This window comes from Salvia miltiorrhiza, chromosome 1 (genome assembly GCF_028751815.1).
Source record: "Salvia miltiorrhiza cultivar Shanhuang (shh) chromosome 1, IMPLAD_Smil_shh, whole genome shotgun sequence".
NCBI classification, from domain to species: domain Eukaryota; kingdom Viridiplantae; phylum Streptophyta; class Magnoliopsida; order Lamiales; family Lamiaceae; genus Salvia; species Salvia miltiorrhiza.
This window is the reverse complement of record NC_080387.1, coordinates 56,641,493-56,663,173: the sequence shown is the minus strand read 5'-3', so window position 1 is coordinate 56,663,173 and position 21,681 is coordinate 56,641,493. Positions and strand designations below refer to the sequence as shown.

General features: G+C 35.8%; 2 protein-coding genes across 5 annotated transcripts; both read right to left on the bottom strand.

Moving 5' to 3' along the window:
• Positions 1-1,350: 1,350 nt before the first annotated feature.
• On the bottom strand, positions 1,351-7,182 carry LOC130995887 (histone-lysine N-methyltransferase ASHH1). 4 transcript variants are annotated; one of them, XM_057921399.1, is made up of 11 exons: positions 6,872-7,181; positions 6,086-6,150; positions 5,742-5,796; positions 4,394-4,550; positions 4,046-4,132; positions 3,751-3,835; positions 3,582-3,675; positions 3,268-3,466; positions 2,851-2,885; positions 1,855-2,293; positions 1,351-1,772 (listed from the first exon to the last, which is right to left on the bottom strand). In XM_057921399.1, coding segments are annotated over exons 3-11 (1,359 nt in total). In that variant the 5' UTR covers positions 5,744-5,796; positions 6,086-6,150; positions 6,872-7,181; the 3' UTR covers positions 1,351-1,511. The 4 variants fall into 4 exon arrangements, with proteins under 4 accessions (XP_057777382.1, XP_057777364.1, XP_057777373.1 ...); XM_057921381.1 differs by lacking the exon at positions 6,872-7,181 and adding an exon at positions 6,702-6,819 and having other exon boundaries at positions 5,643-5,796; XM_057921390.1 differs by lacking the exon at positions 6,872-7,181 and adding an exon at positions 6,702-6,816.
• A 3,206-nt stretch (positions 7,183-10,388) lies between these two features.
• Positions 10,389-21,265, bottom strand: LOC130995710 (uncharacterized). Its single transcript, XM_057921106.1, is given in 26 exon segments — positions 10,389-10,883; positions 11,371-11,407; positions 11,545-11,603; positions 11,937-12,062; positions 12,137-12,241; positions 12,304-12,372; positions 13,002-13,067; positions 13,748-13,837; positions 14,122-14,178; positions 14,450-14,578; positions 14,664-14,729; positions 14,808-14,876; positions 15,279-15,356; positions 15,964-16,119; positions 16,648-16,689; positions 16,752-16,786; positions 16,789-16,834; positions 17,566-17,632; positions 17,775-17,841; positions 19,392-19,458; positions 19,650-19,725; positions 19,916-19,971; positions 20,049-20,140; positions 20,261-20,318; positions 20,674-20,970; positions 21,021-21,265. Coding segments are annotated over 25 exon segments (2,148 nt in total). The 5' UTR covers positions 20,890-20,970; positions 21,021-21,265; the 3' UTR covers positions 10,389-10,664.
• Positions 21,266-21,681: the final 416 nt, after the last annotated feature.

Sequence of the window (21,681 nt, the reverse complement as noted above, 5' to 3'; positions counted from 1 at the left end):
TTTTTTCTCTCACATCTCATCCAACAATAAACCAGTTTCTTACTTTTTCAGGGTCCCACCATAATACACACTCCCTTTATATCTATATATATATATATATATATATATATATATTTCCCAATTAATTTTATTTGCATTAATATTTATATATTTTAATTTTATTTTTAAATTAAATTTCTATATATTAATTATCTAATTTAATAAAATAAATTAAATTTAAATTATAAATAATAATTAAAATTACTAAAATTAAATCATATTCTGTTTACAAACCAATATATATATATATATATATATATATATATATATATATATATTAAATTTACAAAGCAATATATATATATTTTACATAACATACATATTCAAAGGAAAAAAGCAAAATAAATAAAATGGGAACACCAATATTGGGCAATATTGGGCTGAAAACCGAAAATTGAAGGAATGGGACCCACAACTATTAGGCTGAAATCAGCATGAATTAAAGAAATGGGGCCAGCCTGGGACCCGCCGTGTCAGCAAAAACTGGTTCCGAGTTCGGAACCAGTTTCTTCTTTTCCATTTTGAAACCAGTTTCTTTTTTTCCCAATGGTAGTTCTCAATTCTAAAAACTGGTTTTTTCACCCGTTGGAGACACCCTAACTTCGCTTACTATATATTACCCAGAAATCCGTCATAAACACAATTAAAAAAAATTGAGAAATAAAGTATACAAATTAAAAATACCAAGAACATAAAGTTGGCGTATGGCAAACTATGTTGTCATATAAGAATAATATACAATCTTATTATAGGTAAAAGTATCGTATCATAAATTTTCTTTTAGGTTGATATGATAACTAAATCATGGAACCTGAAGGAATTACTAAATAGAATGTTTTGCAATATGAAATCGTGAATCATGATTCCAAATAGACTGATGAACGGATGTCTATCTATGAGACTATCATTATATCATTTGTAGTTATCTAATTTTGTACGTATATTATACATGTATAAGTGGATTAGGATAAAATAAAAACTTCATTTAACGTAAAAATTACGAACCGCTTGTACTCAACAATCAACATATAAAGTAATTGTACTTAACCGGTAAAGTATCTGTATTTTTGTGATACTAGGTTTGAATCCAATTGAGGGCACAATTATAGAATAATTGCATATCATGTGAGTGCAATTAATTTATACATTTCACTCTATAGATTAAGTGCATAGACTCGTAGCTATTGTAGAAAATCAATTTTTTACTATAATCCATTCTTATATAAACCTATATATCATATTCGTTGCTCGAATCTAACAATACACCAACTTCCCCTAAAAAGTCAGCAAGGAGAGAGAGAGAGAGAGAAATTAAACCAATGCCGTGGTGACCATAATGCAACACATGAAATTATCAAGGATTCACAGAGATGCATTAATGGAGAAACCAAGCTTAAAATTTGAAAGTATGTATGTCCCTACCAAACAGGCTAGCTAACGACTTGAAATCAAAATCCACTGTAAAAGAGTTTTCAATTCGTCAAATACTTGATTTCGTTGTGAGCATCATCTCCTCCGTCTTGAGCAGCAACATTTGGGGGACACATCACATTCTTGATAATCGAAAAGCTAAAGTCAAATTCTGCTTTCCACTTTGAGCAGGTGGCTTGTATCCACTTGTCTGCTACACTGGTAGACACATTATCTTGGCTGTCCCTCTGGTGTTCTTCTATTGCTGGACGAATTTCATCATACAACGAGTTGAGCTCTGAGACAGCTTTGTTTTTAAGTTCCTGCAACATCATACAAGCGACAAAATTTAAGTTCCAAAGATTCAAGCCTAAGAAATCAAATGAATTAAGTTCATGTATGTACCTCATATCTCCTTATTTCCTCTTGCGCTTGCTTTGACGCAAATAGTTCAGCAATGGGTTTTGAGCTGACGTATTTCCTGGCAGAAGTTTTTGTTTTTTGGTTTACAGTATGCTGCGGTCTTTTCTTGGAGGAAGGAGTTGGACCAATATTATAGTTCCGGCATGTACTGTTGCTTCTGATACGAGATATCATAGCATTTGTTTGAGGAAACACTTGTTTACTCTCTTCTAAACTAAATTCCATCTCCTTGTTATTTTCAGTTACCACTGATTTCCCTGTTACATCTTGCTCCAATTTAATGTCAGATGCCAAACTTTTTTGCACTGCAGCCGGATCATTTTCTAATGATTCATGTTTAACACGGACTGTTGTAGAAGCAGGTTTTGGAAAAGGCTCATCCTCAGCAGAATCATAGAGAGGGACGTCTTCAACTGTGTACCTGCATACAAGACCAAACACACACCACAGAAACACTTACACACCAAAACTATGCCACATCAATAAGTGCAGTGTAGTCAAAACAGTAAGCAAGCACCATAAACATGAAGGTTTACCAATGTAGTGAAAATGGTAAGCAAGAACCACAACGAACCTACCACCTGGGCTGGATTGGGAGCAAACAGACAGGATTAAAGAAAATGGCCTATGGGATTTATGAGATAAGCATGTTACCCATTTCTTCTTAGTGACCCACTCTGGAAATTCATAATCGTGTCTAGTGTCAAATTCTAGTTGTTTCTAAATATCACCATCCTAAAGTCTCCATTAATTAAAGAAGCAAACAAAAGGAGACTTTCTCCTTCAACTACTTGATCCAGGTGTCAGCAAAAAACTAATTACCCCCCAAAAAGAAAACATAAACTTTCTCAGTCAATAAGGTCCTTATCAAGCACACAATAAACAAAACAAAATAAAGAAAGAAAGAAAACAAAAAGGTTAACACATAATAAAATCTCAATCCTTCTGAGAACCAACAATGAGCACAGGAACATTTACCTTTCATCTCCGTCTTCCCAGACATGGTAGTAATCCTGCAGGACATCATAGGACAACAACATAGTCATGGAACAAATAAAACCACATCACAGTTCGGAAGCTAAAGAAAACTGAATCAACCAAAAGGATTTATAGCAGAAGCAACAGAAGTAGCTGTTTGGAAAGTAATTGCTTATCGAAAAGTGGTATGCCTTTCAAGAAAAAAAATCCTTCTAGATGTGGCGTTATCAAAAAACTGTGTTGCATGAAAACAAAAGGAATGTGGCCATTATTGTTAGAACAATTTTTCGAAGTCTCTGGACGTATATCCAGTTTTTATAATAATTTCCTCAATTATTAACAGTCCTTGTAGAGGTGGTAACAAAGTGATAGTTTAGTTTAAATATTACACTATTAAACAATAAAAAGTATGATCACCTGGAAACCCTGAGACTTGGCACCTAGAAATAAAGAACAGTTAGCAGCCCCACAAAGACACCGGACAGTGACCCCGCCATACCATTCAAAGTTATAATCATACGCCAGTTCAGTTCCAACAGAAATATCAACCTTTGCAAATATTCCAACTCTCGTCTCTCCCAAAACTGTCCACTTTCTTGTCTCACAATTTGGTTCACTGCATGCTCAGAAAAATATGAGTGCTTTTTGACATAATCTTTTTAAGGTTTAGTAAGTCATCTAGAGGTGAGCCACACCAGAATTTCAACAATCTTATTGTATGCTGGACTTACCACGAATGGTTAATAAATCTTGCAAGGCTTCCTTTCTTTGTGGCATCAATAAAATAGTTCGAATTCAGTGAGATAATATATGCATCCTTAAGACCTGCAACACCTCAAGGATGGAGACATCAGCAATATCTATAAAAGAGAATCAGCAATATTTCAAACGATACTCGACCTTGAGCCTCATAAGCATGGGATCTTCGCTTTGCTACTTCAGATGATATAACCTCCCCGCAATACTCGATAATGAATTCTCCAGCCTGATCATAGACAGAAGCACAAGTTGCCAGTGACAAGAAAGCAAGAGCTATACTGTTTTGCTAACCTACATCTAAAAGTAATTATGGCTCCAGCACCAAATGTAATTGTGGAATAAATAGGACAACTTCCTTGATAAAACAATAAATCATATTCTCATATTTCTCATATTTTATAAATCAGCGTAGAGAAGGCTTGTTCAGGTGGATTACCTTAATGTTCTGATCAGCAAGAAGACCCCAACCACGCCCTTCAGTTTTGAATAACTTTGTCTTTGCATATTCACATTTCTGAAATTTCTGAAGAAAGACAGGGTAAAAATGAAATCAGATCTTCGAAATTATCCCACCAAGCAGAGAGCACAACAAAAAGATACATCTGGTAAAGGTAATTGATATAACATGGAATCAAACAGAAACTTAAGGAAGATGAATAGGAATAAATCCAAAATCCCTGTAGCCAACATGGAGCAGTTCAATTGAATTATTGCGAAGTACCTTACTTCTTATTTTACTGTATTTGAGAATAAAAGATGTATGCAGCCTTATAATTTTTCTCACCTGATTCTTGCAGTGCTGATCACAAGGACAATATCCTGGCGTGCACTCTGTGTTGGTTAATGCATTCAGACAGCTTTCCCCACATGCACTATCAGGATTACAAGGATCATACTTGCACTCACAAATAGCAATATCCTCTTCTTTCAATTTTTTGTGCCTGCGGTTGAAAAAAAAAAGTAAATTCCATAAATCAAGCCATGATAGCCTATTACAGGTAGCCACTCTGACAAAAAGATCATATTAAAGACGTGATTGACTTGAATAACACCAAGATTCGGGGAATGGAAACAATCACTGTACTATGAATTAGAAACACGTGTGAAATCCATGAGAACGAGCTTTTCAGTTACTTCAAGATGACAGATATTTGACAGCAAGTATCTCGGCTCAAAGATGTCATGCAATACACATAAATAATAATCAAAAGCATAATCAACTTAAAAAAATAATCAAAAGCATAGATCCAGGGAAACATTTTTATTCAAGAAGCATTGCATGAGCTCAAGGGGAAGCAGGAAAGTTTCAATGGCACAAAACGTCAAAGGAATTCATGGCCTGTACTTTTTTCTTACTAGAAAAAGAATGAAATAGATAATCATCAGTAAAGCCAAGCAAGGTAGAGAGCTTAAGCTGTCTAAACGCTCACAATAGAACATACTACCTCCATCCCCCAAAAAACTTCCTAGGATGAAGGGGCACGGGTTTTAAGACGAAGTTGTTGAGTGTATTGGGAGTGGTGAAAAAGTGAAAAGTAAGGGTAAATGGGGAATTAATTGTGGTGGGGAAGGGTCCAAAAAATAGAAAGAGACGTTTTTTTGGGGACGAACCAAAAAGGAAAGTTAGGAAGTTATTTGGGGGACGGAGGGAGTATTGTATTTGTTAGAAGAGTTGAAAATTGTTGTTAGATATCTTAATTGTGGGCAATAAATTGATCTAATTCTTTAGTTGATTAATATTTCTCCTCCAATATTTGCACCAGCCATTTGATTTCAGAAATATAATAGTTATATTTTTGCTCCTGTTGAACATGAGAGAATGAATATAAGAACCATCAAGAAACAAAACCAGAGAAAATTGGAGGTATTATACACTACGGCACTAAGAATACATCTAAAATCTAAAATTTTAGCAAAAAAAAATGCCACCTGTCCATTTTTAACATGCAATATTTCAAAACCAAGAGGCACAACAAATGGTTGGCTGATCAATTCTAGTAATAAGAATGCTGATTGAAAGGTAAATGGCATACTGTTTGTCAATAGAAGCTGCTACTAGGTGATCCAATATGTAATAGAAGCATGATGCAGACAAGTAAATTGCAGTTTTTGCATATTCATTCGTAACATACATAAGATGATCCCTCTCCTTCAGTCACTAGCACCAAGTATATCCAGAACTTTTCCCTGTTGAGTAAAAAATAGATTAGCCTTTGATATGTATGGAAGTACAAGGATATGCTTGGTTGCTAGGTCCTCACATGAGTGAAGGAGAGAAATTTCTCTAGGCATGCCATGCCATTATGAAAAATCAGTTTTTACTCAACACATTCTGATCAGTTATAAATATTTCACCTATTAGCAAGTACCATGAAAAGTGAGCTCTAGGCTAAATCTCAGACTATTGCAGACTGAAAAATTAACATAATGCAAATCTCAGAAGCTTGAGCGAGGAATGTGAAAAATGAAGACATACTTTCTACCCCAAAAGTCATTTTGTCTAATATGCACAAATGGCGGAAGTCCCTCTCCCTCTAGTTCCTTCAAAACAATAAACAGCCTGTCAGTTTGAGTATCGAATAGTATAACAGATTAGTAGAAAATGTTTAATAAATCTAGTTTCTATAAAACTTGAATAAAATTAATACAAGGAAATCATATGGGCTCAAACTGCACGAACTACAAAACCAACAAACTTTCAGTACGGAAATTAAATAGTTTGTGAAATTGGAAGTACTGAAACGTGTGAAAACTTTCAATCTACTGAGATTGTGGTCTTTAATCAATTAAAGGGACACAAACCATTTACATTCGTGTTAAGATTAATATAATGCGGCAAGAAACACAGAAGAAATAGCTTAGATTAAAAGCAACATGTGTCGGAATTTGCAAGGTATAGAACAGAGATAATAAAATTGAAGGAATAAACAAAAGCCCCCATATTCTCAAAACATGATAATCATAATGCATAAATTTGGGGTGGAGAAACCAGAGATGATATGACAATTCTACTGCAATAGTATAGGATTAATTTGAAGTCTGTTCTAAATAGCTCGCATTGAAAACATATAATGAAGTGAAACGGAAATTACAAAAACCGTGATTGGGCAAGTAGTCAAACAAGAACTGCAAAGATTGGAATGTGTTCAATAAAGCAATTCCTTGTCAATGGGCAAATGAAGTATTCGAGCAAACACCAGAATACAAAATTGAAAAGCATTTAGCCCATGTTGGTGGTAAACTCGGCTTTCATTTGACGCACTTACAAGATTCGGGTTCATCGATTTGACGTATTTGCTTCTTGAAAACTTTCCTTCCCCACTCGCCCACTCTGAATTGAAATATGGATATGAAAGGTGCGTATTGTGCGAGCAATTGGGGAAAAAAGAAAAAATGTTCAGATTTTACATTTCCTATTCAGTCAGGTCAAAGAAATTGGAGGGAGAATGAAAGGAACTATCTTCTTCAAATTTTCTTAAGCTTCTGCTTCTTGCTTTCCAGTGTTTCACTTTGCATTTGATCCAAACATGACGAGAAATAGAAACTCCTTTTCTAAATAACTTCATGATGCAATACACTTAAATTAGGGATTATATTTATAATTTTCCGAACTAAGAAAGTGGAAATCTCCAAATAAAATATCAGTGATTATAAATAATTATCTTTTAACTCTCAAATAAATCAAATTACTTTCCTAAAAAAAATCAAATTATTTTTCAACTCACAAGATTATCCAAACGTTTACAATTGTTTAAATGAAAAAACAAACTCCCTCCGTCCCGCGAAGCATGACACACTTTCCATTTTGGGTTGTCCCACGAAGCATGACACGTTTCCTTTTTTGTCAATAATTATTACATTCTCTCTCCTACTTTATCACCTTTATTATATTCTCTCACCTACTTTATCACTTTTATTACCTTCTCTCTTCTACTTTATCAATTTTATACTTTATTAATTACACACTTAAAACACTAATCTACAATTCCTTAATTCCCGTGCCGAACTCAAACGTGTCATGCTTCGCGGGACGGAGGGAGTAATACGGTTGAGCTTAGTAAAATGGTCGTTTCTTTAAAATACTGACCAAATAATATCCACTTAAAAGTATATTTGAGCTTCATGAAACAAATAAAAACTAATTTTAATTAGTACATTTTTTTTAGGGTTAATAGCCGGAAAATATACCAACTATTTCCGGATTTGCATATTGCACATGACCTTCAAAAATAACTCCAGAATACATGATCTTTTGATTTAGTTGCAATTTGCACCCGGCGAAAATTCCGACCACTCTTATGTTTGACCGGTGATGACGTGGACACTATTTTAAATTACATGGAATTACGTGTGGTATTTATTATACGGTGGCAAGCCACGAGTTCAAAACGATGTCGTTTTGATAGGGAGAAAAAAATAAAAAAAATAAAGAAAAATATTTTGGACTGTTGACAAGGCAATATCGAGAGGAAGACTTGGAGGGCTTTGTGGTGCGGCTTTGATCGCCGTCATCGTCGCCGATTCAATCACCCAGATCCAACGGGCGGATCGCCGTCATCGTCGCCGCCGCCCCACCACCCTCTTCCAACTCACTAACCTTCGCTCTCCCCATCCAGAACCAGAAAACCCCCGGCTCCGGTGGTGGCCGAGAGGATTGCTGGAGCGAAGGCGCCACCGTCGTCCTAATCGAGGCCTGGGGCGAGAGGTACCTGTAGCTGGTCAGGTACAACGTCGACGCCGCGAGGATTACTTTAAATCCCCCAGCCTTCCCTTTTCAGTAACCCTACTTCAACCTCCCTTCCCTCTGCAACTCCGACATCGACGCCGCAGCAGCAGCAGACCGGCGCCTACCTCCCCAGCTTCTCCTCCGCCGCCAACAGACCGACGACGCCGACCTTCGTCTCTCATTCTGACTCAAAATACGAAAACCCCCAAAAATTCTTCCAATTTCAGAACCCTTCTCCTTAAATCCCTAAATCTCTCTGAAATCCCCTATCTTTCTGTCACACGTCAACAGCCAACGGCTGCCGCCGTTTCACCCTCGATTCACGGCGAGAATCGCCGCCCTACTCTCAACCGGTGACAATAGCAGGGTGTCGAGATTTGGTGGCTGAGGATTTGGGGGTTACTGTATTGAGAGGGAGGGGAAGAAGATGATACCATTTTTTTTCTTGTTTTTTTTTTAATTTAAAAGAGCTTGACCAAACGACGTCGTTTTACTATATCGGAAAATCGTCCACAGTTAACAAAATCCGACGGCCATGTCACCACCGATCAAAGTGTTAGTCAACGCGGGTGCAAATTGCGATTAAATTGAAAAGTCGTGTATTCTGGGGCTAATTTTGAAGGTCATGTGCAATATGCAAATCTCAAATTAGTTGGTGTATTTTCCGGCTATTAACCCTTTTTTTTAATGTCGTAAAACTTATAACTGATATTTCAATGTGAAAATCAAATAAGTTCATACATTCTACTATAATTTTCTCACATTTGTATGATGTAAAGATCCTATTTGTATGCGAGTAATTTATTTGATTATATTTAGACATTTTTTATAATTTTAATTAAAAAAATATATTTTATAGATAGACTATAAATATATATTGTCGCATTACTTAATTACATGATTAGCCGCATGATCTGTGGGTTTGATATCATAAATTGTATTCCCGCATTATTCGTAGGTTTTGTTATTAGTTACTCCTAAGGATGTAAACGAGCTAAGCTACTCGTGAGCTATTCGACGTTCGACTCGATAAAAGCCCGTTCGATAATTTAATGAACAGCTCGTTTAGCTAAACAAGCCAAGCTTGAGCATGACGATGCTCGGCTCGTTAGCTCGTGAACAAGCTCGTGAAGTGATTTATCTTAAAAACATAAGATTATTCATTAAATGTCTTACTATATTTTATACTATATGTAGTAATATTTGGATTAAGTATCTAATTAACATCATTTATTTACAAGAAAATAGTAAATATATTATATTTTTGTGAATAAAATAACTTATATATTTGAAAATTGACTTATGTATTAGGAAAATAACTAAAATTTTAAATAAAAATTTAAATTTAAAAAGCTCGATTAGGCTCGACACTGTATTCGACTCGATTAAAGCTCGATCGATAATTAATCAAACAGCTCGATTAGCTAAACAAGCCAAGCTTGAACAAGACACTATTCGGCTCGGCTCGATTACACCCTTAGTTACTCCATAGTCTATTCTATTTAATAAATACGCAGTGGGTTATTTTATTTAAAAACACTGTCATGTGGCGCTGCCTTTTAATTTCTTTATTTAATATTGTAAGTTAATCTGATGAGGTGTGAAACTTATACTCTAAATTGATTTATTTAATTACTAATTTGCCATAAATTTGGCGGTGAAAAAAATTACCATACAACTGCGTTTTCATATACTCCCTCCATCCCACTATAAGTGACTCAAAATTTTTCGGTACGAAAATTAAGGAGAATGTGTAAATTGATTAAAAGTGGTGGAACCTACACATTTTAAAGGTTTAAATTTTTCCATTTATAGAAACATGTCACTTCTAATGGAACGACCCAAAATAGAATACAGACCACTTTAATGAGACAGAGATAGTAATAAATAGATGTGTAACTTATACCCTAAATTGATTTATTTAATTATTGTTTTACCATAAATTTGGTGGTAAAAAAATTACCATACAAGTGCATTTTCATATAATAAACTGCATTTTTCTTATAATAAATAGATATGTATCGGACAAAACCAAGAAAAACAAATTATAAAATGAACAGGAAAAGACTACCTTCATTCATATCACATTACATAACAGTCACCTATCACCTACAATCCAAACTGTGAAGTAGAGAAGATGAAATGAATCAGAAAACAAATAATGTAAACTAAGAAGTCGGAATGACTAGAGATTATGAACATAGAGAATATCTGGCATAGAAAGAAAAAATGCAATAGAGATTTTCCCTAATAGTTAACCGTTCGGACTGACCTATAAAACCGTAGTTATCTGTGCACAACTAGAGACTCACATATGGTTACTGGGATTTCAGTTCCTAGGGTGCTTGTGCTTGCGTTCATCATCAGAGTCGGAGTTACAGCGCTTCAGGAAGAAGTCCAGTTTAGTCTGCTTCATAGGGCTACTTCCTGGTTGACTACCTGTAGCTTTCAAGGGGCTGCTTTCTGGTTGACTACCAGAAGCTTTCATAGGGCTGTATCCATGTCGATTAACAGAAACTTCTAGAGAATTTTCTTCACCATCGAGCATCTATCCAGACAAGTACAAACCATAAGCTCATATTATATGTACACCACTAAGTAAGTTGACCACCATGGAGATAATCATTTGAAAAAATTTGTCCCAGTTTGCCTGTAAATCATGACAAATTGAAAGTTTGTGTATTTTCATACCAAAATTAAATTTCGTGTGCAATTCATGAATTTGCTAATGGTTCGTGTATTTACTGTCCAATATCCCTATGATTAAAAAGGAATAAACATGAGGTAAATTATGTTATGTTCCTGTTAGGAACAAACATAACATTTTGTTGCAACTTGCAAATATATGTGACTGAATATTTACAAAAAAATCATGTTTTTCTTTGAGATAACTATGGCATTCCAAAGCCCAAACGCCCTTCACACGAACAGGAATAGGACGTATTGTCACCTTTGAATTCATGAAAAACATTTCTAGAGCCGCTGGCAAAGAATACGAAAAGAGCAACAACAAAAAAATATGGAAGGACAAATACCTGACCAAGATTTTCCAGTTTGTGCTGAATAACATCCCTGAAACAAGTGAGCCAAGTTAGAAACTGCCGAGTTCGATTAAAAGTGTTTCTGTGATAAATTGAAGCAGAAGAGAAAATTCCTATGACCAAGTATGTATCAGTGATTCAGTAAGAATGGGAAAAAACATTAAGTACCATATTATATCATCCACCGTGTCATTTGCTAACAAGTAGTATATATTGACTGACGAAACCTAAAAAAAGCAGCACTTGTCATCAGAATATATGAAAAGATAAACAGTACACAAATTGTTCAACGGAGGACATATAATTACACAAATTATCAAGCATCATCTGAACTTCTAGGACATCAGATGAGGCATTTTAATCATAAACTTGAACTCCACTCTTTGATACAGCTTTAAGACAATGCTTGAAACATCGAGACTTTAGAAACATACTTCAATTGCTCAAGAATATTCAACCAACATAATTCCTGATGCAAAAGCTTACAAATGTGTCCAACATAAAAGAGCTGGCTTCAACCTCAAAATTAACATATTTCACTATGACCCAAAAAAATCTACCTGACCAATCCTATGAGCACGATCTTCTGCTTGAATGACGTCCCCTGGAGTCCAAGATAATTCTGCAAATATCACTGTGCTTGCAGCAGTTAATGTTATGCCAACACCTCCAGCTTTGATGGACAACTGACAACAATTACCATATAATAAGCAAAATATCAAAAAGAATATAACAAAACCCAATAGGACAAAAGCAATACCACTGCAGCTTTCACTGAATCTTTTTCCTGAAATTCTGTCACTAAAGCTTGTCTTGATGCTGCAGGTGTGCTCCCATCAATCCTTATGCATTGCACCTTTTTCTTCTGAAAAGAGTAAATGAATTAAGCATGTACGTAACATTCTAAAAAGAAAGCCAAGATCTTACCAGAAGAAATTTGTGTATCGCATCAATCATTGGTTGATGATGTGCAAATATTAGAAACTTACAACCTTCCTGCATAAATAAATTGTACACGAAGAGATTGCGTAAATGTTAGAAGTGTAGAATGCTTGCATTATTAATTAGTATTTCAATATAACCCAAAGAGGCTTCAAATTAGATGACATGTGGTGATATCTAACTCTGGGAACCTAATGCAGAGAATAATTCATAGAAATGTACAGATGGAAATAGAAATTCAACGAGTAGTACCAGTCTCACAATAAAATCAGAATATTCAAGAGTAACCACAGAATTCTACGTACACCCCATTGTTACATTGATAAGAGCATTCAATGCAAATATTATTCATGATTCCAAATGGATATTACAATTACAACTACAACAAGTTAGTATCAAAAAATAGAATGTTCACTAACACAGCTTATTCATAAGTCTCAAGAAAACTTTCCTGAATTACTCCTATAAATTAAAATAAACAAAAAAATGAAATACTGCCACTCACAAATCAAACATTATGAAGAAAACTTGATGTCAATATTATGATGGTCATCTCCACCCATGTTGAGAAGGGTTGATATTAGAAAATTTAGTCAACCTAATGAATGCATCAGCTTCTTCTTCATTCAGTTGGATATCAATGCATTTTCAGCAAGAGGGGGAGAAAGAAATGGGAAAACTACCTCAATTATGGTTCCCAGGTAGTCCAGAACAGCTGGAATCTTGACTGCAGCAGAGTCGGTATAAATCTGGAGGACATTTAATGAAATTAATCAAAAGGTAGCCATCACGGAATCATTAATTCTGCTAATGTAACAAAATGGTGAAACAGAATCGTCAAGTAAAAGTTGAACAGAAGGATCATCCCAAACTTGAATATATGGTATTACTAAAACACTGCAGAAGAACTGTTCTGCTTGAACTTGCAAGCAAGAGGTTATATCTGCAACCATTCCCTCATAACTATAAAACTGCTAATACTATGTCAATCCTCCAACACAAGTCCCAAAGGCATTGAATCCAGGCTGTAGGTTAATACTAATTTTGTATTCTCTGCTAGGCTCAAACACTTAACCCAAACAGAATCTCAAGCATCAGTTTTCACTTGATTATATATACATCTGTTTTTCCAAAGTTAATAAGTTAATACCCCACTCTGAAAAACTCAACATGTCCTAGCCAACAATAAAATATAAAGACGGTCATACGCTGAACACCATTATTAGTAAGGATTCTAGGAGATTTGTTCATACCAAATTGGAACATGTTTGTTAACCTATTCTAAGATGTTCTCATGAAATTTTATTTATTTATTTATTTATTTATTTTTATTATTTTTTGGGGGGAGGGGGGTGTCACAATATGTGTTAGCACTAAATGGCCTGCAAGAATAGGTAAGAACTTATCTGAGGTTGATTGACAGGCCTACCTTGTTAATAAGATTTTTCTGGGTGAACTTCAATGATTCAACTTCTTCCTTGGACTGGCATGATTTGATCTTTGTTTTCACAACCTCCAGCTGGAAAAGATAAGAATCATTAATAGGATTTTTCCATTCATCTAAAACATTTTAGAAATGGCAGACATTTTTTTTAGCATCCATAATAAGCATTTACAAATTGCATTTTGGTATTAAAAGAAAAAACAACTATTTAAAAACAAAGCCTTCCTTTTCTTAAGGAGGAAAACAAGTAGGTTAAATTAAGATGGTTCAGCAACTGATGTTTCAATAAGAAAATATAATAGAATGGAAATACAAACCATGTTTTTCAGGAAACAGAAAAGGCACAGGAAATTCATTACCTCACGAAACAGTACATTAATTTGTTTCATTTCCGTGTCCCCCAACTCCAAGAACACCTGTAAGAAGTAAAACAGAGTCAAGTAATAGTTTTCTTAATAATCAGAACTCTGTCAATCTGATCCCAAAAACTGTCATCGATTTCAAGAAAGAGGGAAAAGAAGCGCACATGAGGCAACCTGAAGCAAGTTTGATGCCACATTAACTTGTATTAGAGGATATACGAAACATCTTATATTGAACTCTTCTACAGAAGCTGTATGCTTGTTTTCAAGTACTTCTAAAAACTAAAAATTACTTAGCAAAATGATTGATGAAAATGTAACGCACTTGTTGCCTACGTTTCTTCGGAAGCTCAGAGAGAACATCTTTCTTAAGTCTGCGAATCATTAATGTAGCCTTGATCAAATTATGAAGCTCTTCATGATTACTTGCACCTTGATAGACTCCAAATATACCCTAAAAATATACAGAATATGTAATGTCCATCAGAAATATGTATAGGGGAAAACATAATAGATTTGTCATAGGGATTTTCACTTACGCCCTTGCAGTAGCGGTTACCATATTCGTGAACATTCTTATACACATCAGGATACAAGGCTTCCAACTGTAGTTCAGGTGCCAAGTGTCAATTTGAAGCATAATGTATTTAATTCCTAAAGGGTAGGTATGCTTAATGATATACCTGTTTAAAAAGTTCTATTGGTCTAGATAAAGCTGGAGTTCCACTGAGCAAGATTGTGTACTGGGCTTTCTGAATCCACAGCAAAATGGCATGAGAATGAGAAAGAGGGGATAGAGAGATAGATATAGATAGGAATGTGGGGGGGGGGGGGGGGGGCGGGGGAGAGAGAGAGAGAGAGAGAGAGAGAGACAGAGACAGAGAGATCCATAGCTCAATAAGAATGCAATGAATATAGATCATAACAAGGAAGGATTATCATGACAAAAGATAACAGGAGATTTGAGAACATTAACAACAAATAAAACAACTCTCCTTTCTGTTTTTGTATTTTCAAAGAGGAAAGCAGAATGCTTTAATGCAACAATACCATTTCGGTGATAAGCAAGTGTTTATATTTATGAACCCTGCTGATATTCACGTGTCAAATATTCAAGTATGCAAAGTTTCCACATAAACAGAAAATTAGTAAACCTGCAATATGGGAAGGGAGGAGTTTGTCCGTTTTGCTTGGGCATTCTTCAGGAAGTGTGATTCATCTGCAATTACAACCTGAAGGAATGCATTGTAACTGGTCAAACTCCTTAGCGACAGTAGAACCAATAGCAATAATCCCTAAAACAATCCATACATTTTTTATCACATAAAATGATATCTTGATAATGGATATTGGATACATACATACTATACTGTTTTTCTCAAAATATGCATTTTTAAGAATACAAATGAGCAATACTCATGCATCTAAGAGAATCCATGTGTTGTCATTCTGGGTTATTCAAAGACAACAAGTTATTGCAAAAGAACCGGTCCCCAACCATCCCAGATTAATTACATCTAGTTCCTACTTGAAGCTCTAAGCTTAAATACATGCAGTGGAATGTGATCACACTTCTAAGATACGCATAAATACAAACTTAAGATACATTGCTGCCAGTTATATGTTTCCCTGCCACAGAATAGTTACCTAGCATAACAAGGAAATTGAAACATAAAGTGCTGTAGCCTCTTATATTCAAGTTTGCAGCAAGAATGCAAGATCATGGCTTTGAATTCACCAATGGAAAGTAGAAATAAGAAGAGCCCAGAAACTCAATTTACATAAGAAGATAAATGTGTGCATGTGTAACACAAACAGTTTAGGGTACCAAACTATTACCTTGAAAGCTGAAGCCAAAAGTTTGTCCTGTAACTTAGGTACAATATCATAAGATATGATATTGAAGACCCCATCAAGATTAATAGGCCTCTTGGCATTTGAGGGCACTATGTTAAATCCACCTCTGTTTGAACCATTCCACTGAGACAAAACCACCTGTTCATGACTCTTTGTCAGGCTAAATTTTAAATGGTATCACATGGTTGAGGCACTATTTCATAATCCAAGGAACATATTGTTGCAATCTATACTTATAGCGTTTAGTCCGAATGTTTGAGGACATACTTCAAACATCCAAAATACATAATATTGATAAAGCAACTAGTTTTGAGTCATTTGACAACTTGGTGTAAATAATACAATTTTATTCTTTTCTCCTATATGTCTCTATACTTTAGTGCTTCACAAGAAGCACAAGTCATGAAGATCATAATCAAACAAGGTAACGACGACCTAGCCTATCAAGTAACTCAAATTTCTGTTTCCTTTATGGTTCTGTTCAGTCAAATATGTGATGTTAAATGAAGTCATCCCTATTTATACATACAAAAGCACACAAATACACGCACAATATGTATATAAAAATATCAGGGTACTGACAATTCATGATTCTACTTAGCACAGGTAGTAATAGAATGGAAAAAGAAAGAACTAAAACATTAGAACATGTAGGTAAGTACATACCAATATATCTGAAGGTGCAATATTTAGCCATTGTTGAATCATCTGTAATACACCAAAATTTAGTATAAATGCACTTATGCAAAAACATATACGATATCACTTACAGAAGCCCAATGGAGACGTAAAGAAGATGGAGCCAAATGAGAACAGGCCATGCTTCACGGATGCAAGAGGTCACTGCAATGGCCTGTAAATATAATTAGATTACGTCATTTTACTCAATTAACTGAGTTGATTCTAAAATAAATTGTTAGCATCATACGGGGTGACTGAAAGGGTGAAATATATCAGTCTAATACTTGAAGCCATTTTAATTTCAAACTAATGGTTTAATCTTGAAACGATAGTTGCTTAACAAGTCTCAAACTGTTCTTATTGATAATTGGGCACAGATCATTAAAGTGTACTACAAAGTAAGAGATTTTTTTGGGGAAATTTTTTGTAACCCAAAAAAAAAAAAAAAAACGAGTTAAGAGCACTATGCTACATGGAAAGCCAAAGTGAAAATGAATAGTTCTACAGCTCTCCAAAAGCTTTTACAGGAAAACTAATCTATGCAGCAAAAAGCTGATAGGTATTTCCCATGTCAAACTGATGAAGTGCAAAGGGCAATTCACAAGTTATAAAGGTTGCTACTTAAGCAAAGTAACCAGTCAGTCAATAACTAAATATGACATATGCCATGGGCTCCTGACAGAAATTTCACTAATACAGGAAACTCGAGGGCAACACCAGATCCCAGTTTATTAGAGACTCAGATGTGTTGAAGTTCTTAATTTACTAAACTGCAAACATTAGAAACATAAACTTATCTTTCAACTTTGGACATACACTAGTGCAAACCTGTCTTGACAACAAGACTCATATTAAGAGAATTATACAAGGAACAAGGCACAGACTTATGAAAATGCCCACTACCTGAAGAGTCTTTCCTAGCCCCATTTCATCAGCCAAAAGGACCCGCGCTCCATGCTGCAATATGAACCTGAGAAAGTGCAAATTACCCATACTTAAATGAGATTTGGATGGAACTGATTAATAGATTTTGGTGTCGCTAAGATTAAGGCACAAGCTGCAGTCCTGAACTAATGTGAGGATAAAAAAGTCTAGGAGAGTTATTTACTTACCGGATACCTTCACGTTGAAAAGATAGGAGCTTTGATTCGATATAACTGGGAATCTTATCATATTTGTCTGTTAAAAACACTAAATGAGTACACTTGTATATGTCACGGACTCACGAAGCACGATAACACACAAGAATATTGTTGTAGCCCCGGCCAAACATAAAAACTATAAGTTGAATCCAGACGTAAGAAAAAGTGATTCCCCACTGATCCCTTATACAGGTCACACAACTCACTGGCAAGACTAACGGGACTCCACAAGAAAGTAATACACCAGTAAATGAAAATGAAGATGCAATCAATTTTTGTACCATACCCAAATTAGTTCATGTTTATCTATGCAGCATAGCGGAAACCACTAAAACCGCCAAAACTTTAAAGCTTCAGTTGTTGTTTTAAGCACCAAAAATATACTATCTCCCTCTCGCCACCCCCATGGCCGCCGGCGCCTAGATCTGAGGTGGTGTGGTTGACCGGCGGCGAGGCAGCCGTCGACCGGCCTCCATCTCCCAGACACTTCCTCTCTAAAGGCTTCGCCGCCCACCTCGTCGGCGGCGCGGGCTTGCTCTGGTTTGGGGCTAGGGCTTTTCCGCCGATTTGGGGCTAGGGTTGTGCCTCCGCCGCCGATTTCGAGGCCTAGGGCTTTTGATGGGCGCCGCGGCTGAAAATCGAAGCCTGGGTCTGTGCCTCCCTCGATTTCGAAGCCTGGGCGCCGCGGCTGAAAACCGAGGGAGGTGAGGGTGGCTGATGGCGGTGTGTGTGTGTTCTGAAATTCTGCCGCTGTGTGTGTGTTCTGGTTTGGCGGTAGCCCTAGATCTGAGGGTGGCACGATTTAGGGGTGGAGGCGAGGCTGAGGATGAACGAGAGTTTGATGGCTTAGTTGCGTGGATTTGGCCACGGTGGTGGCGGATCAATAGTAGAATACAAGGGTTATTTGCACTTAGTTACAAATACATCAAATGCTACTTAAGTATGATACTGGTGCTTTCTTCTTCCTTTATTTCAATATAACACCCAATGCAGCTCTATAAGTGGCATTCGTATATGACAAATAAAATGCTATCAACGTAAACACTAAGACTACAGTCCTACAAGGCCTGAAAATAATATAGAGTGATAAAACTATAAAGTAAGAGGTTGCTTTAAAGCTCCATGCAGAATTTAACCACCTTGCTACTGTTGATATAAATATATCCATGTTTTGGCTTCTCACAACTAATATTTTCACTGACCATAGCAAATCCATGTACACATCAAAACAAGCATAATACTATCTCTAACTTGGAGAGAGAACAAACTATACAACAACAATCCTTGCTTCATAATTATGTTTTCTTTGCTTCAATCAAAGGGGAAATATTGCAACAAATAACTAAATGATCCTTTCAACTGCTACTTCAAGAAATTTAAGAATGTGAAGAGTACAACTCACATAATTACTTATGTTCTTCAAATGCTATGATTCCCCTTTAGGCACAGAAATAAGAAGAGAGTTCTAACACTAGAATTGCCTTATAGCTAATTTTTAAACGTTTGGTTGAACCATCCATCAAAAATACTATTCTAGGATGTATCCAAGTCATCACAGAATTTTATCAGTGTAAGAATCAAATTTACCTTGAAGATCTGGAACTGCAGTGGCAGCAGCAATAGCACGCCTTACCAACGGATCCAAGTTCTCTATCTGAAACGGAAATAGGAAATAAAATTTTCAAGCTAACCATCCATGCTTTCAGTTACATGCATCATTAGTTTCTGGTGATGACTTTGGTATTTCTATCATGACAGCATAATATTCATTAGAGAAGACCTGTTTGAACCTTGAGGTGAACATGAGAATTTAACATTTAGAAATCCCACATCATAAGAAATCACCTCAACGTCAGAGCCAGGCAGATCACGAAGAACACTTTCTGCAGTTGGTAATGATGACAAAGGGAACATCCATAATCTACAAAAGATTATGCAAACTGAATAATTCTAACATTTGACAACAAAGTCCAAAGGTAAAACAAACAAAAAGATACTGAAAGAAATTAAAGAAACTACCAATTTAACAGTTAAAACTCCAAAAAGAGCGACAGAAGATTTTCAATATCCCATGTCACTGAGTTGGGGAATTTCATGAAAAGAGACTCTACCTTTCTTTTGCATTCCAACTAGCTCTTGGGATATTGTGGAAAGCTCCTACAAGTAACTATATACAAGAATTATGGTAATTGAAAAATGGACATTTATTTCCAATTAAATCTCAAGTAATAAAACACAGCATACCTTGTCATAAGGAAATTTTGCGGCTATGTTGCCAGTGGCATGTAGAAAAAATTTAACTGTAACCTTCACTTGCTGTGGCTTTGGAAGATTATCTTTAATTGAAAGGAAAGGAAAACAACCAAGACAAGGGACAAACATAAGAGCACTGCAATCAGCAACATAGACACACAAAAAACAAAAAATAAAAAGATTAAAATAGAAAAAGAACCCACTAGTCATCTTCGGCACCACTGGTGAAGGCATCATTTTGGCTTGCTGTGAGACATTAATCTGTTTAATGGATTAACATCAGAAGGTGCAAGCTAATGGCATGAGTCACAGCCTTGACGAAAAAAATTCTACATAGCACGTAAAGTTAGAAAGACTTATTGATCTAATGATTTTAGGAAATACAATGAGATTGAAGGAAATATGTAACCGGTGCTTTTACAAGAATTCTTTTCAGTCATCGAAGTATGCACCGGTTAACTTCTCTGTGTTTAGCTTTTCCTTTCAATATTCACATTAGAAAGAAAACAAGTGATTGATTAAAGAAAATAGTAACATGGGACCAGACCAGAAGAGGTTTTCACACGCTAATGAAGTTTGTATTCATCAGATTTAGCATATAAGGAAAGAAAGCAACCTTATCATTGTGGAGATGAGGACGCGAGAGGAAGGGGGGCTTGGCTGGGGAACGAGAAGACGGCACGTTTGCTGGCAGAGGAGATACAGTGGCCATATTTCTACTAATATGACTGGTTGTGGCAGCAGCACAAGATTGATTGCGCTCGGCCAATTGCTTCAAGGCGTCTCTTTCTAGGGAATCCAATTCCTCCGAGCTCAACTCCCAATCATCCATCTTCGTCGTTTCAGCTCATGAGATTCGTGTTATGGCATGATCAGTAGTATTCACCCGTTGCACTCAAACAATGTTGTAAACCTTAGTTCTTTGGAGAAAGCAGCGGACAAAATTTAAATTCCCAGAAGCACCGCCGTCCGCCCCGACACCGTCAGAATTCCGGAAACATCACGGCGGCCCAGCCCCAAAATCAATGAACAACAAGGGATGATTATACGGTATGCTGCTTGGAATTGCGGCAGAAAATGGTAGGTTTGAGAAGCTGGGCTGGGGTTTTCGGCGTGTCAAGTAGAAGAGAAATCAAGAAAATTTGAAAGTTGGAATTGGGCCAATTGGCTCCTTTTTGTTTGTGAGGTGGAAATGAGGGAAGTGAAATACTAGTACTATTACCTCTACCGAAAAACACACTGTGTTCTTCTTCTCTATGACTAGGAAAATCTGTAGACCCTAGTCAATAAATATTCAACTTATACGTAAAAGAATTAATTAAAGGGTTAATTGCCAGTAAAATACTGAACTTTTATCCAATTCTGATTTTGCACACAAATTTTGAATTGTGGCGTGATAATTATTAAACTTTTGATTTTATCTGATTTTGCTACTAATCCAAATTTCAGCCAAATACCAAGCTAATATATAATATGATGTGCCAATTTTGACGTGGCATATTTACTCTTGCGTGACAATTAGTTGGCAAAATAATATTTTTTATTTAATTTCTTATCAATAAAAAAAGAACACAACGTAAATAACTCAAATTGTCAATAATTTAATATATTAAATCAAATAATA

Bases quoted from the DNA above. Each gene is read 5' to 3' on its own strand.
- LOC130995887 (XM_057921381.1), bottom strand. From the start codon at position 5,743: ATGTATGTTACGAATGAATATGCAAAAACTGCAATTTACTTGTCTGCA. The intron at 3,467-3,581 runs GTAAGTCCAGCA...CTGAGCATGCAG, and splicing joins AGATTTATTAACCATTCGTG to TGAACCAAATTGTGAGACAA. The intron at 2,886-3,267 runs GTGATCATACTT...GATGTCCTGCAG, and splicing joins CCAAGTCTCAGGGTTTCCAG to GATTACTACCATGTCTGGGA.